A 14,098-nucleotide genomic window follows, 5' to 3' on the forward strand; every position below is an offset into this window, starting at 1 on the left:
GCCCTGTCTGGGATACAACTGACCCTTAGATAATCCACAAAAACTCCCGCCCTTACAAGGGCAGTCCACAGCTGGCCCTGTTGTGGCTGACCCTAATATCCATCAAGCAGGTGACTCCCGACGCGTTTCACAACGATTGCTCATCAGGGGAGGCTTGGAACACCTGAAAATCGTGGTTATGGCTCAGGCTTAGAGCTCAAACCTATGTGGCCTGGTATCATTGAAGGTGTACGATGTACTGAGGTAATAAAAAGGGGACCTTGGTCCCACCTCCCTTCCCCAAATTGAAGGAGCCGCCCAGCATGATTATGCAAATAACACGGCGGTAACAATGAAAACCTGGATAGTAGATGACAAATCAACCCCAGATCGTGAGGGCGATATAATGATCGCTAACTAAAATAGGATGCAGCAAGATGCAATCTATTATGCATGAGTCAACATAGCTCTTACCAGAAAGGACACACGTTTATTTCCCTCTCATTTAGTGATCCGATGTAGGGACACAGTACTTCCTGGTTGTCCGATCACGTGAATAGTCACGTGATCGGAGATGTGTAAGGACCAATAGGAATCGGTCGCGTCATGCAGAACTCGACCGCTCATCATCAATATGCGGCGGCCTGGTGGAACGCAGGACTTCCTGGTTCACCGGTCACGTGATCAATCACGCGGCCGGTGACGTCACCAACAGGGAAAGGGGCGTCTACAAGATGTCGATCGCCCGGCCTACATCGTGACGCACAAGGTGCTCATCACATGATAGCGGCCGGCCAGTGCAAGCACGAAACTGTATGTTTGACAGTACGTGTTAAATCACAGAGTGTAAGGCATATGCTACCAACATTATAGGCCGCATTAATTGATTGAGAAAAACCCATACGGATACACAGAGAAAAATCAAGGAGATTGCAATACTCCTGCATCATAAAGGAATGAAATACATAATCGCACCTCAGTCACCTTGGTGAAAAAGGAGGGGGGTGGGTGGTTTCATTTACATTATATTCACCCTGTCCATTCAACCTATAAACATACAGGTCACCCATGTGGCATTTAATCATGATAATGCGTCCAGAGGGACATAAAGGTCTATGTGATAGAAAGGTTAGACTCAGACATCCAATCACATGTTAGTGGATAGGCAATCTCATCCAATGACACCAAACCAGTACAATAATGCCAAATTTGTATGGGTAACCAATGTGAGGGATGAGACAGGGGGAAGAGGGGGGGAGGGGGACAAGGGGATCACTGAACTCATGTTAATGAGGTAAAAAGTGATATAAAAGATTGTGTAGACAATCATGTGTATATTAAATCCCAACAGGATATCAAGGTCACGTGTGTCCTGATAAGGGAATTCAATTGATATTAGCTCATTCTTGCCATAGTGTCTGATCATTAACATTAAACTGTCTTCTATATTATGTCACGTTTCTATTAGGGCGCTCTCACACATCCGGCTTTTTGCCGGTTTGCAGGTTCCGGCGCACACCAGTACAGTGTATACAGTACAGTGGCAGAACGACACGCTCCGGTCACATGCTGTCATGTGACCGAAGCATGTGACCTGGAGGTTACAGCACTGCCATTGTACTGTATACACTGTACTGGCATGCGCCGGAACCGGCAAACTGGCGAAAAGCTGGATGTGTGAGAGCGCCCTTAGAGTTTGGCTGCTCCTCATCTAGTTTCAAGCTCCCTACACATCTGTTTCAGATAATGACTGTGCTTCCATCTACATATGAAAAGGATGATCATCATCAGCTGTTTGATATAATTGGTTACTCAAACCTGACTATGATCCTACAAAATCCCAGACTCTGTATAAGTGTGCCTTGAAGAACTGGTGCTGTTTTTAATACAAAAACTGGTCACATCAAAACTGATTGAATATCTTTTCTGTTCATTCACTCTGGAATTTGTTAGTTGATAAAAAATAAACTACCAACACGTCTATGTGTGAAAGCATTCTTCACACCTGTTTATTGCTTCTGCACAGGACTACACGTAACACAAAAGCTTGAATTAAACAGTAGGTCATGTTCTGGTGATAGTTTTGAAGTTGTGCACAATCCTTATATTCATGAACCATAGTTTATTGTGTACCACCATTAAAAGGCTTCGTGTGACTTTTTCATCATGCCCTTTAAGGCCAGAAGCACTCCGAGAAATGCTTGGATTTAGTGTTGGTTCACGCTTCAAATATAAGGGGGAAGTTATAAGGCAATTAAAATGAATTAAAATTATTATGTTAATATGTTATCTGAAAAGCTGCTAAATCTAAAGTTGCTTGGGGAGAGTACAGTCTTACTAAACACTTACTATGAAGAAAGACTTTATCGCCCCATTTCCGTTGGGGATCATAGATTTTTGCAGCAATATTAGGTCTGCAGACAGTGCTATTCTGGGCTGCAGACTTTGCTATCGCTGGGGATTTTTGCCGTTGAATTTGGCTCAGAGATCTACATCAGTTTGTGCTGCTAGGATTTTGTGCTATTTGTTTTGTTCTTCGCTTTGAGTGGATTTGATGGTTCAGATATTTTTTCATTGTATAATAAAAGTAAATCTGATCAGCGTCCCAGGTTTCGGCTGTGATTGGCAGTTGTGGTTTACTCAGAAAAGCAGTCCCTGGAAACGTTCACGGCTTTCTGCCACAATCTATAAATTAAACTTCGCGCAGCGTCCAAGAATGTGTAACCCACACAGCCTCTGACCCATATATTACAGTTCAATAAAACCATTTAGAATTTACATTGTTTATTTTTGTACTGTTAAAAATAAGAATAGAAATGGCATCAAAGCCCAAAACAAGGACTGACGCCCGACCAGTATGGAAAGTAACCGTACTATTTTTGCAACGACTATACAGCTTTTTTCTGTCAATACAATTTTTATACTTTTTAACAAATACAAATACAATGATTTTATTATATAATACAGGTTTTATCATACTCTTATATGTTTGCATTTATGAAAGTATACATCTGGCACATGGTCAAAACGCACCGCATGATCGGAAGTGCAGAAGATGGCTGTTTGGCTCTTCTAGGTATGTGAATCGTCCTCTGCACCTTTGATCATGCGCAGTGCGCATCTATGAAGCCGGGAACACGTATGCCCAGCTTCAGGGGCTCAGTGATGTGAGGTAACAAAGCTGCGAGCATGCACAAGATTTGTAGTGCACTGGCAAAGACACCAGCTCTTGTATGTCACGTTATTATACCCACAGGGGAATGATCACTAGAGATGAGCAAACCTGAGGTTCGGTTTTTGAACCGAATACCAAATTTAAAAATCAAGGTTCAGATTTGGGGTTTGGATGCCTTATGTGAGAACAAAACTTGCGCGAGCAAAGCTGTGCTCAGGTACGCTTGGTGCTCAGCCCTGTGTGAGCCGCTTGCAGTGTTTGAATGGCGCACACTGGGGGTAACAATAGTATGATCCCAAGTAGTGTGCAACCAAAAATAAAAAGTTTGAAAAAGCCCGCGCACCCTCCCCCGGAAGGAATCTGCTTATGGCTGGCTGTATGAGGGCGGAGACAAAAAACTGCCAATCAGTTACTGGATCCGGGGTTCGGATCAAGCTTGAGCCTGTGGAGCTAGGCTCGTTTGCAGCTAGCGATCCGAGCCTCGACGGAAACGCTCATCTCTAATGCTCACATGCTAGGTGGGCTGACTAGTCTGGGAAAAATACCACCGCAACGACTAGTCAAAGGATTAAGTTGCATATCATAAACTGAGTTTAGAAATTCTTTTTCTTAAAATCTGTGTCCAATGTAAAAATAAAGGGAACGTTAGGCAGGGAGTTTAGATAGGTAGACACAGCTGCTGGTGGTTCTGGGGGCATGGGGGACCTGACAGGTTCCCTTTAAATCTCTATGATCCATATGACTGTAAGCCAACGGTCTGATCATTTTTAAAGTGTAAACAGATGTTCAATTCTCATTACACAAAAAAAAAAAATAACCCTCCCTCCTAAATGTGACAATCAGACAGAACATGTCTTCTCTCATTGGTAAGAGTGATGATAACAAACAAATGTCCTTGGATTGTTTCCATAGAATTACTGAAATGCTCTACAGAGAAGATACAGTAACAGATGCAATCTTTCTAAGGCCTAGGACACGCGACAAGTAAAATCAGATGTATAGAATGCAATTAAAAAAAAAAAATTGCATTACACTCTGACCAATGTTACTCTATTAGGCAGTTCCCATCTGCAATTTTTTTTTATCAGGCAAAATCGCACAGAGAGAGCAATCTCAAGTCTATGAGTGTGACTGAAACATCAGACTGCACTCAGATGACATCCGAGTGCAGTACAATATACGCACAGGCTGACAATGGAAGAGATGGGGGGGGATTAATCCCTCCCTCTCCTCCACAGCTATGATCTGATCGCAGGATTGGATCACAGTATAATGACACTGGGCTCACAAACACTTGCAGCAGAGCCTGAGCCGAGGGTCATTAGCATACTGCATCCGATGCTCTCGCATCACAGGCCATACTTGTGAGGCCCCAACCTTCCTCATGTCCATTGCAACTTTTCAATCACCACCCCACTTTTACAGGCACACACAAGTAAGTAAAAGTTTTTGTGCTGCTCCCCAAGTTCAAATGTATTAAGTACCAAAACTATTGCACTTACTCATCATGGGATAGTAGCCTTACTCAGGATTTGATGAGCTTTTGAGCATTTCTGCACCTATTTGGTAAATTACTGTAGGTTACTTGTGTGTTTCATTGCGTTTTTTGTGTGCATTTTCGTACCTGCATTTTTATTGCATTTTTGTACCTGCATTTTTATTGCATCTTTTTTGGGTGTCCTGTTTTAAATGAAGCGGCTTCATTTTTGACACTTCCAGTTTCTTGGTTTTGACAAAATTTGATTGATATAGCGCTATTAGTTCTGCGGTATAAATCGAGTAAAATAAATAAATAAATAAATAAATAAATAAATAAATAAAAATATACTCAGTCATGTCTGGATTACATGTGGTTTTAGTGGACTCCACAGTGGAAACGCACTAAAACACATGTGCATTTTTTACCTGTGGATTTTCCGCGTCTAATGCAAGTCTATGGGGAAAAGCCGCATATAAAACTCAACCAACACGAGAAACAGACATGTGGCTTGGAAACGCGCACCGCAGGTCAGAGTACACTGAGTAAAAAAAAAATTCTATAAATCCTATCCACTTTCATGGTACTGTAAGACACTGCATTTTTTTGTTTATTTGCACAGTGAACATACGCAGTGTCAAAAGCTCATCATGGAAACTTAACCTTACCAAGTGTTTACGTAATAGGAAAAATTCTTCAATTTGGTACCAAGATCTGATCTCGAGCTGTGGCGAATGTTTAACATAAAGAGATATTACATATTGTTGATGGCAACAAAATATTAAAGCAATCGTCTAAAGTTAAAGAAAATACTGTCTTTATTTTCTTCCAGAAACAGCTCCACATTTGCCCACAGGATGTGTAAGGTATTGCAGCTCAGCTCCATTCATACAAGTATGCCAGGTACATGGACAAATGTCACCAGTGTCCTTTTATATCCTATACAATATCATGAAGAACTGTACAATTCATAAAAGAAAACTGTATTTTATCTGGTTTACAAGAAAGTCAGATTTCCTCTTGCATAAAAATTATTTTCACAATCTAATCACTGTTACCATAATGTGCCATAATTGCTCATAGGCAATTTGTACGCGTTACAAAAATACTTTGTCATTTAAAGAATGTCTGTCGGCACAAAACAAGTGTCTAAACTGAACAGAGCAACGTGTAAGAGATATAGCCCTAATAAAAACAGCAGCCTTAGTGGTGTGAACCGCGGCTGAGTTTGCCTACAGTTTTTCTATATGTGAATATTCTAATTAGGTGCTCGGTGCACATTTGCAGGGGACAAGTAATTCTGTGCACCTTCCTACCTACTTGCATCTCTGCCCCCCACCCTCCTTGATTGACAACTCTGGACCCTGCAAGGTGCACATGTATAACAAGTATCAGACTTCAAATGTGAGGCTATGGCCTCCCCATGTTGTGAGGCTATGGCCTCCCCATGTTGTGAGGCTATGGCCTCCCCATGTTGTGAGGCTATGGCCTCCCCATGTTGTGAGGCTATGGCCTCCCCATGTTGTGAGGCTATGGCCTCCCCATTTTGTGAGGCTATGGCCTCCCCATTTTGTGAGGCTATGGCCTCCCCATTTTGTGAGGCTATGGCCTCCCCATTTTGTGAGGCTATGGCCTCCCCATTTTGTGAGGCTATGGCCTCCCCATTTTGTGAGGCTATGGCTCCCCATATTGGGAGGCTATGGCTCCCCATGTTAGGAGGCTATGGCTCCCCATGTTAGGAGGCTATGGCTCCCCATGTTAGGAGGCTATGGCTCCCCATGTTAGGAGGCTATGGCTCCCCATGTTAGGAGGCTATGGCTCGCTATGATGTGAGGCTATGGCTCCCCATGTTGTGAGGCTATGGCTCCCCATGTTGTGAGGCTATGGCTCCCCATATTGGGAGGCTATGGCTCCCCATGTTAGGAGGCTATGGCTCCCCATGTTAGGAGGCTATGGCTCCCCATGTTAGGAGGCTATGGCTCGCTATGATGTGAGGCTATGGCTCCCCATGTTAGGAGGCTATGGCTCCCCATGTTAGGAGGCTATGGCTCGCTATGATGTGAGGCTATGGCTCCCCATGTTGTGAGGCTATGGCTCCCCATATTGGGAGGCTATGGCTCCCCATGTTAGGAGGCTATGGCTCCCCATGTTAGGAGGCTATGGCTCGCCATGTTGGGAGGCTATGGTTACCCATGTTGGGAGGCTATGGTTACCCATGTTGGGAGGCTATGGTTACCCATGTTGGGAGGCTATGGTTACCCATGTTGGGAGGCTATGGTTACCCATGTTGGGAGGCTATGGTTACCCATGTTGGGAGGCTATGGCTCGCCATGATGTGAGGCTATGGCTCCCCATGATGTGAGGCTATGGCTCCCCATGATGTGAGGCTATGGCTCCCCATGATGTGAGGCTATGGCTCCCCATGATGTGAGGCTATGGCTCCCCATGATGTGAGGGCTATGGCTCCCCATGATGTGAGGCTATGGCTCCCCATGATGTGAGGCTATGGCTCCCCATGATGTGAGGCTATGGCTCCCCATGATGTGAGGCTATGGCTCCCCATGATGTGAGGCTATGGCTCCCCATGATGTGAGGCTATGGCTCCCCATGATGTGAGGCTATGGCTCCCCATGATGTGAGGCTATGGCTTCCCATGATGTGAGGCTATGGCTCCCCATGATGTGAGGCTATGGCTCCCCATGATGTGAGGCTATGGCTCCCCATGATGTGAGGCTATGGCTCCCTATGATGTGAGGCTATGGCTCCCCATGATGTGAGGCTATGGCTCCCCATGATGTGAGGCTATGGCTCCCCATGATATGAGGCTATGGTTCCCCATGATGTGAGGCTATGACTCCCCATGATGTGAGGCTATGGCTCCCCATGATGTGAGGCTATGGCTCCCCATGATGTGAGGCTATGGCTCCCCATGATGTGAGGCTATGGCTCCCCATGATGTGAGGCTATGGCTCCCCATGATGTGAGGCTATGGCTCCCCATGATGTGAGGCTATGGTTCCCCATGATGTGAGGCTATGGCTCCCCATGATGTGAGGCTATGGCTCCCCATGATGTGAGGCTATGGCTCCCCATGATGTGAGGCTATGACTCTCCATGATGTGAGGCTATGACTCTCCATGATGTGAGGCTATGGCTCCCCATGATGTGAGGCTATGGCTCCCCATGTTGTGAGGCTATGGCTTCCCATGTTGTGAGGCTATGGCTCCCCATGTTGTGAGGCTATGGCTCCCCATGTTTTGAGGCCTGTTTAACGTATACGCCTGTAACAGCTCCTGACGTGTACGTTAAAAGGAGGCTCTGACGGACGTATTCATCATTTATAGACTTCCATGTTAAAAAAAAAGCCTCTTCTGTTTAAAGAATACGGTTTTTACTGTATCCAGCATTATAAAAAGCACAGTCTACTATATTATTCCAGATTTTTTTGGGGGGTATACTGGCTATCCGGAACAAAATGCATTTTTTGTCCTCTGTCAGGCAATAAAACCCTACGGAAAACTTAGCTGGTATGTCAGAAGCTTTCCTAGCATATACACTAAATTTAGGGACAAAGTACGACTAAACAATGTCACCAAGGATTGCTGTATCTAGCCGACATGGCATAATAATCACCAATGAATGTAAATCCTCCCGCACCTCAAAAGCAGAACAGCCCGGAGATTAATGAAGGACGCCGTGATGTAATGATACCAATGGAAGCATCAGTGATACGTCAAGCATGCCTCAATTTGTCTGGATTAAGCCTGTAAATTAAGACATGCAACGATGGGTATGAAAATGTTAATATCTCCTGCAGGGTCCACATCAATCAGATGTAAAATGTAACCATTCCCGTATAACACATACATAAGCACTCAGTAAATGACATTTCTACCCACGAACTGTGACTGCTGCAGTTCACAATCTGACCAGTAGGTGTCTCTCCCATAAAATAAAATAATGTCTATTTCTTGGCGATTACTGGAAAGGAATCAAGGAAAGTTCCTTATATTGTTTTTTTTTGCTACTGACAAATAAATACAACATAAACATGGTCTTAGAATAATGTTGTGTACAAGGCAGATTAATGTTATGCAATGGCCAAGGATTTGCTATTAAAACAATTCCAGGTCTGAGTGATGCACATCAAAAGAGCAATATTTACTGCAGTCCGGGATATCCCTTCTACAAATCAAGACACTATGGCTGACAACTGACAACACAAGAAGATATCCGGTGCACCAAGTGCACAGAGAAGCATCATTTGTATAACTCGCCGCTTCGATTATAGCCAAATGGTTAAAAATTGGATTTGCACCCTTCTATTTATCTATCAGCGTCAAATAGATGTGAGCGTTGCCTAAACTGAATCTGCGACCTACTCCCCCACGCTGACCACAGGAGCTGAACAGGCACACGTACAGTGTCGGTGTGGACATGCTCTCATCCCCAGCCACTGTCTGCAGTGCCCCCTCGCTGCATACAGGATCACACAGTAGAGAGCAGTCGCAGGGTGATCCTGTGTGTAGAAGTGAGCACTTATCACAAATAGGAGAGGAGAATGACGGACACAGTGCGTCAGCCTGCCCAGCTTGTGCAGTGTCAGTGTAGATGGATGAGACCGGGATTCAATTCCAGCAGCGCTCACCCTGGGCAAGCAGGCGCTGAGCCATATTGAAAAGTGCACCGAGCCCTTGGCCACATCATCACTGAGTCCTTATTTGTGTATGCAATATAACAGTATTTCTGTACAATTAAAGAAGGGAAATCTGAATTGCATGTGTGAGCTTTATTTGCTTTTTTTCCACAGATGTATTATGAACTTTCGTTAATTAGATAAATTCCAGATTTACTGTATGCAGTGCTAATTAGGTTTTTATTTTGGGTCTGCAGCAGCCAAGAAAGATCCGATTCTACTGCCACCAACTTAGAAAAAAAACACCCACAGATTTGCCAGTCATTTTATGTTGTATTTAGCGAAGACAAACAAGAAAGTGGCGAGCGTGACTGGAAATAACCTGGCAGTGATCCGGCTGTCAGTATCAACACTGAACAGAATAAAAGCTGCTTGCAATGTATTGAAGTATATGTAAGCTCTGCAGATATAAATGTATATTTTTTTTTACTTAAAACCAATACAGAAATGTTTTATGTCACACAATACATACTACAATACATTCAAAGTATGCATAGGTACCCATAGCCATGGTTACTGTCACTTCAACAAACTTTACATAAATCAATAATACAAGCAAATAAGAAACTTGGCAATATAGCTTATCATGGTTACATGCTTCTTTCTCCACTTATGAGGCACTTCTCCCTGCCTCCTGAGCTCACTCATACAGAATAATACCATTGAAGTCTATATGTTTGGAGGGGAACAGAGAGAGAAATAAAAAAGAGAGAGGCAGAGACACAGTGCTGCTGCATTCGGGAAAATATTTCCTCTCCACAGAGTTGGAATCCCAGCTACACTGGTCAGTACTGCTGTATGTCAACCATGATGTGGCAGCCCTTGCTCCTGTGCTATGACAAAGAGCCAGGATAGCAGAAAACGCTCATGCCTCCGTATATTGTGTAGGGGAGACATCATAGCAGCTCTTCTCTGCCTATTAGCAAGCAATAGAAAGTGAAGAGGGGAAATCTGGTGAAACAATATAAGATCCTATATAATCCCCAGAAAACGGTGTTATTCCTCATGTACACAAAAAGGGAGCTTTTTCTGAAAAGTTACTTGAATCTACAGATACTTAAAGGTAACCTGTCAGGTGCAATATGCACCCAGAGCCAAGAGCAGTACTGGGTGCATATTGCTAATCCCTGCCTAACCGTCCCAGCGTCTAGTAGCAAAGATAAAGAGATCTTTAGAAAAAGTATTTCTAAAGATCATTTATGATATGCTAATGAGCATAGGGACTAGTCACAAGGGTGTTAGTTCCTGCGCTCATTCCACCCTCTTAGCATGTTATGACACCCACAGAGGAGTGCTAACATGCTATTCAATGCCCACTGCCCAGTGTCATCACCGGCAGTGACACGCATACCTGTGTCCGTTGCACCACCTCAGTACGCTGCGCTAAGGGTCAGTGTGCATGATCAGAAGTCCACAGATTTTCGGTCATGCGCACTACACCAGTTTGAAGCTGGGATGCATACACCCGGTTTTATAGTGTGCATGACCGAAAGTTTGGGGACTTCTGATCATCCGCACTGAGACGAAAACCTGTGTTGGCCACGGTGACAGCAGAGAAGTGAGCGACCATGCCTCTGACACTGCGCATTCATTAGCATGTTAGCATGCCTTAAGGGGGTGCTTACATGCTAAGGGGGCCTACGAGCCAAAGCAAGCATTTCCCTTGCAACTAGTTGCTGGCCTCATTAGCATATCAAAGGATCTTTAGAAATACTTTTTCTAAAGATCCCTTTATGTGTGCTACTATAAACTGGGACTGCTAGTCAGGGATTAGCAATATGCACCTAGAACTGCTGTTGGTCCTAGGTGCATACAGGACCCGACAGGTTTTCTTTCGTGCAGTTTCAGCCTTTTAAAGGGAGTGGAGTTTCTGCTCCTGCTTGATTGACAGCTCAGCCGGCCTGAACTCTGCTCTCTGATGCTGTAAGCAGAGGCAGCCTTGCCATAGCAATAATGGAGGGGTGCAGTGGTACTGAAGATGGCAAGGATTAGGAGCCAGCAGAGCACTCCAGTAGTCTGGCCAGCCTCAGAGCAGGGATTACAAGCTATTGGAAAGAACGTGTAAAAACTGTGCATTTTTAACATTGCAGCAGTGGCTGGTAACCTAGGCAACGAGCAGTAAACAACATTAAAAATGTCTGCACTTCTTGTAAATGAAGAGGATTTTTTAATAAATTGCATAGTGGAATGACCTTTTATTTCTACATCCCCAAGTGCTGTGCGGGACTCACAAAATGCACCATGCTGAGTAATTTGGAGTGGATTTTGAGGGTGTTCTTTTCGGAGCTGGCAGTGGAGGCGCCGCGGTCCTCGCTGCTATACACTTTGTAGTCACATTGTGTTTGCTTACCTAAATCTGTAAATTAAAAATCCTTTTCATCCCAGGACTGCAGGAACGATGGTGTGAATGCACTTCGCATATTTTGATGAGGATTAGTTCCCTTTAATAAATATCCTGAGGTGTAAGTTTCATGCTAATTGAATAATGGCGCTATGTGCCGAGCACGGCAAGCAGAGAATGCATATTTCATGTAACTGCAGAGCGAATATCAAATATACAGAGGCGCTGAGAATTAAGAGCGCAAACACGGATTACACCAGGATGTAATATTAAATGGCGCATACACAGCTAGGAGTGGATCAGGTTTCATGGGAACAGTGAATTATATTGAGAAACGATAAAGCGCCATCATCTGCGTTTAGATTGCTTCTGTTTTAACCCTTTCAGTGCCTGGCTATTTTTCCATGTAATTGACCAGACACAGTTAAGCGATTTCAATGCAAAAAGTCGCCAAAGCAAAATGACCGCAGGGAGAGATCATGGTTTAATATCCTGCATTTGTGGATTGCTTATAAAGAAGGAACCATTATTCAAGTGGCAAGTGTCGCACATTTATTTCCTCCTGACGTGATGACTATGGGCTATTTTGTGATGTGCCGAGCACCTTCATGGTTATATAATCATCAGCAGCTATTTATTTCTGAAGATGTCGGTAGCGGGGCCAGTGGTTACTTTCTTATGGTTGTATTATTACATAGTAACACAACATTTATCATGACTTCTGCAATATTTAATAGATCTGTTTACTTACAATTGCATTTCTTCTGTACAAATCGAATTTTACATGCCGTTCTATACGTAGACAAGCGAATACGATCCAGATCCTGAGCCCCTAGGATGAAAATAAATCACATTAGATGGTTAAAACCTAAGGTACAATGATGGACATGGGCTTCAATATGACCTAGGGTCATTCACATATTAAGCTTTCAACATGTCATAACTAGTGATGACCGTGCTCAGTATTGAGGTGTTCAAGACGCTCGGTACTTAAGCGAGTAGTATGTGGGTGCTTAATATGCTCAAGTCCCAACCAGCAGCACCTAACAGGAGAGAGATCTTGTCCCGGGCCGTCCTGCGAGGGACTTCCGAAAAAATGCTCGAGTTTCCTTTGACTACCATTGTAGTTGTTACTCAGATTAAGCTCCTCCAAGCGTCCAACCTGCTCAATTCGAGTACCAGGCACTTGAGCATTTTAATGCCCTCTCATCAACAGTCATAAGGTCTGCATCTTCCAAACACTAAACACAGACCAGCAGGGATCACGGAGCATCCTGCACCAGCCCCACTATAGAATTAGACAATAGGATAAAGAGTTACACACTAGTCACAATGTATATGGGAATAATGAAAAGCAGAACTGCTATGGGAATACTAGACTGAAAAATACAATGGATTATCTGAAAAAAGAGAAAAACATGAAAATGGTATATGCAAAATTGCTATGAATAATAGGAATGAGAGATGTTTAGCCATTGTATTGATCAATGCAAAGGAGCCCCAAAACCAAACACCAAGGTAATCTCTATATTTGGGGTCCCTAACCTATGTGTAACCTCACCTGCAGTTAAAAAACTTGCTCTGTATGGGAAGCAAAGGACCAAGCTATATATGTGAAATATACACATGGCTATGGGTGGGGCAGGGTTCTCAGACAGAAAATGCATACTAATTAAAGAATGTACGTCTGGAACACCAATCGTGTGAACAAGGTGCAAGACTCAAAAATATACAAATAGACACAAAAGGGAGTCCTCCATAGCGGTTTGTATCTATTCCACTATAAACTACAGACCAATGGGGAGAGGAGAATAAACTGGTATTAGATCCCTCTGAAGTTGGCTTATATCTGGTGGGAACAAAACTACAGACCCCACACACAAACTCATCAACTCAACCTGCAGAAATTTCAGATTTAGACAAATGTTCTTGTGTGTGGCCAGCTTTAGATGTTTCTGATGCACTGACAGTTCCACTGAACTAATATCTATTCCTGATGGATTTCCTGATTAATACCAGTGCTTTTTTTGCGGTGGTACGCGCCGGTACGGCGTACCGGAAAATCTGAAGAGTGCTGAGGATAAGCACCTCTGGCTCTGTCCACATGGCTAATTTGTAAATTTGCTATATCATCAGCCATTGGCTGGAGCAGGGTGACCTCTGTGTCTCCCCCCCCTCCGATCTGATTGGAGCTAGCATCCATGTGACGCTATCCCTCCAATCAGATGTGGAGGGGCAGTGGGTGCCTGCCTTCTTCAAGAGGTATATGGACGCTGAAGATCGAGGTCACGGCCGGTCACCCCGATCTGCCGCCATCCGGTAAGGTTTTAGCTCCCCTCTGCTGTCTTTCCCCCCCCCCGACCTCCGTTGCTCCTCGTCATCCGATTCAACCCTCCCACCGACCTCCGCTCCCTCCCACCTGCCCTGTAAT

The 14,098-nt window shown here is 44.1% G+C and overlaps 1 protein-coding gene across 15 annotated transcripts in view; it reads right to left on the reverse strand.

The window, feature by feature from the left end:
• Positions 1-14,098, reverse strand: part of DTNA (dystrobrevin alpha) — a 340,802-nt gene that overhangs the window by 127,498 nt on the left and 199,206 nt on the right. For all 15 annotated transcript variants that reach the window (XM_075353296.1, XM_075353295.1, XM_075353298.1 and 12 more), the window contains exon 3: positions 12,419-12,499. In XM_075353296.1, the coding sequence (XP_075209411.1) occupies positions 12,419-12,499 (81 nt within the window). The remainder of the gene's footprint in view (positions 1-12,418; positions 12,500-14,098) is intronic.

The sequence above is a fragment of the Anomaloglossus baeobatrachus genome, chromosome 6, assembly GCF_048569485.1.
Source record: "Anomaloglossus baeobatrachus isolate aAnoBae1 chromosome 6, aAnoBae1.hap1, whole genome shotgun sequence".
NCBI classification, from domain to species: Eukaryota; Metazoa; Chordata; class Amphibia; order Anura; family Aromobatidae; genus Anomaloglossus; species Anomaloglossus baeobatrachus.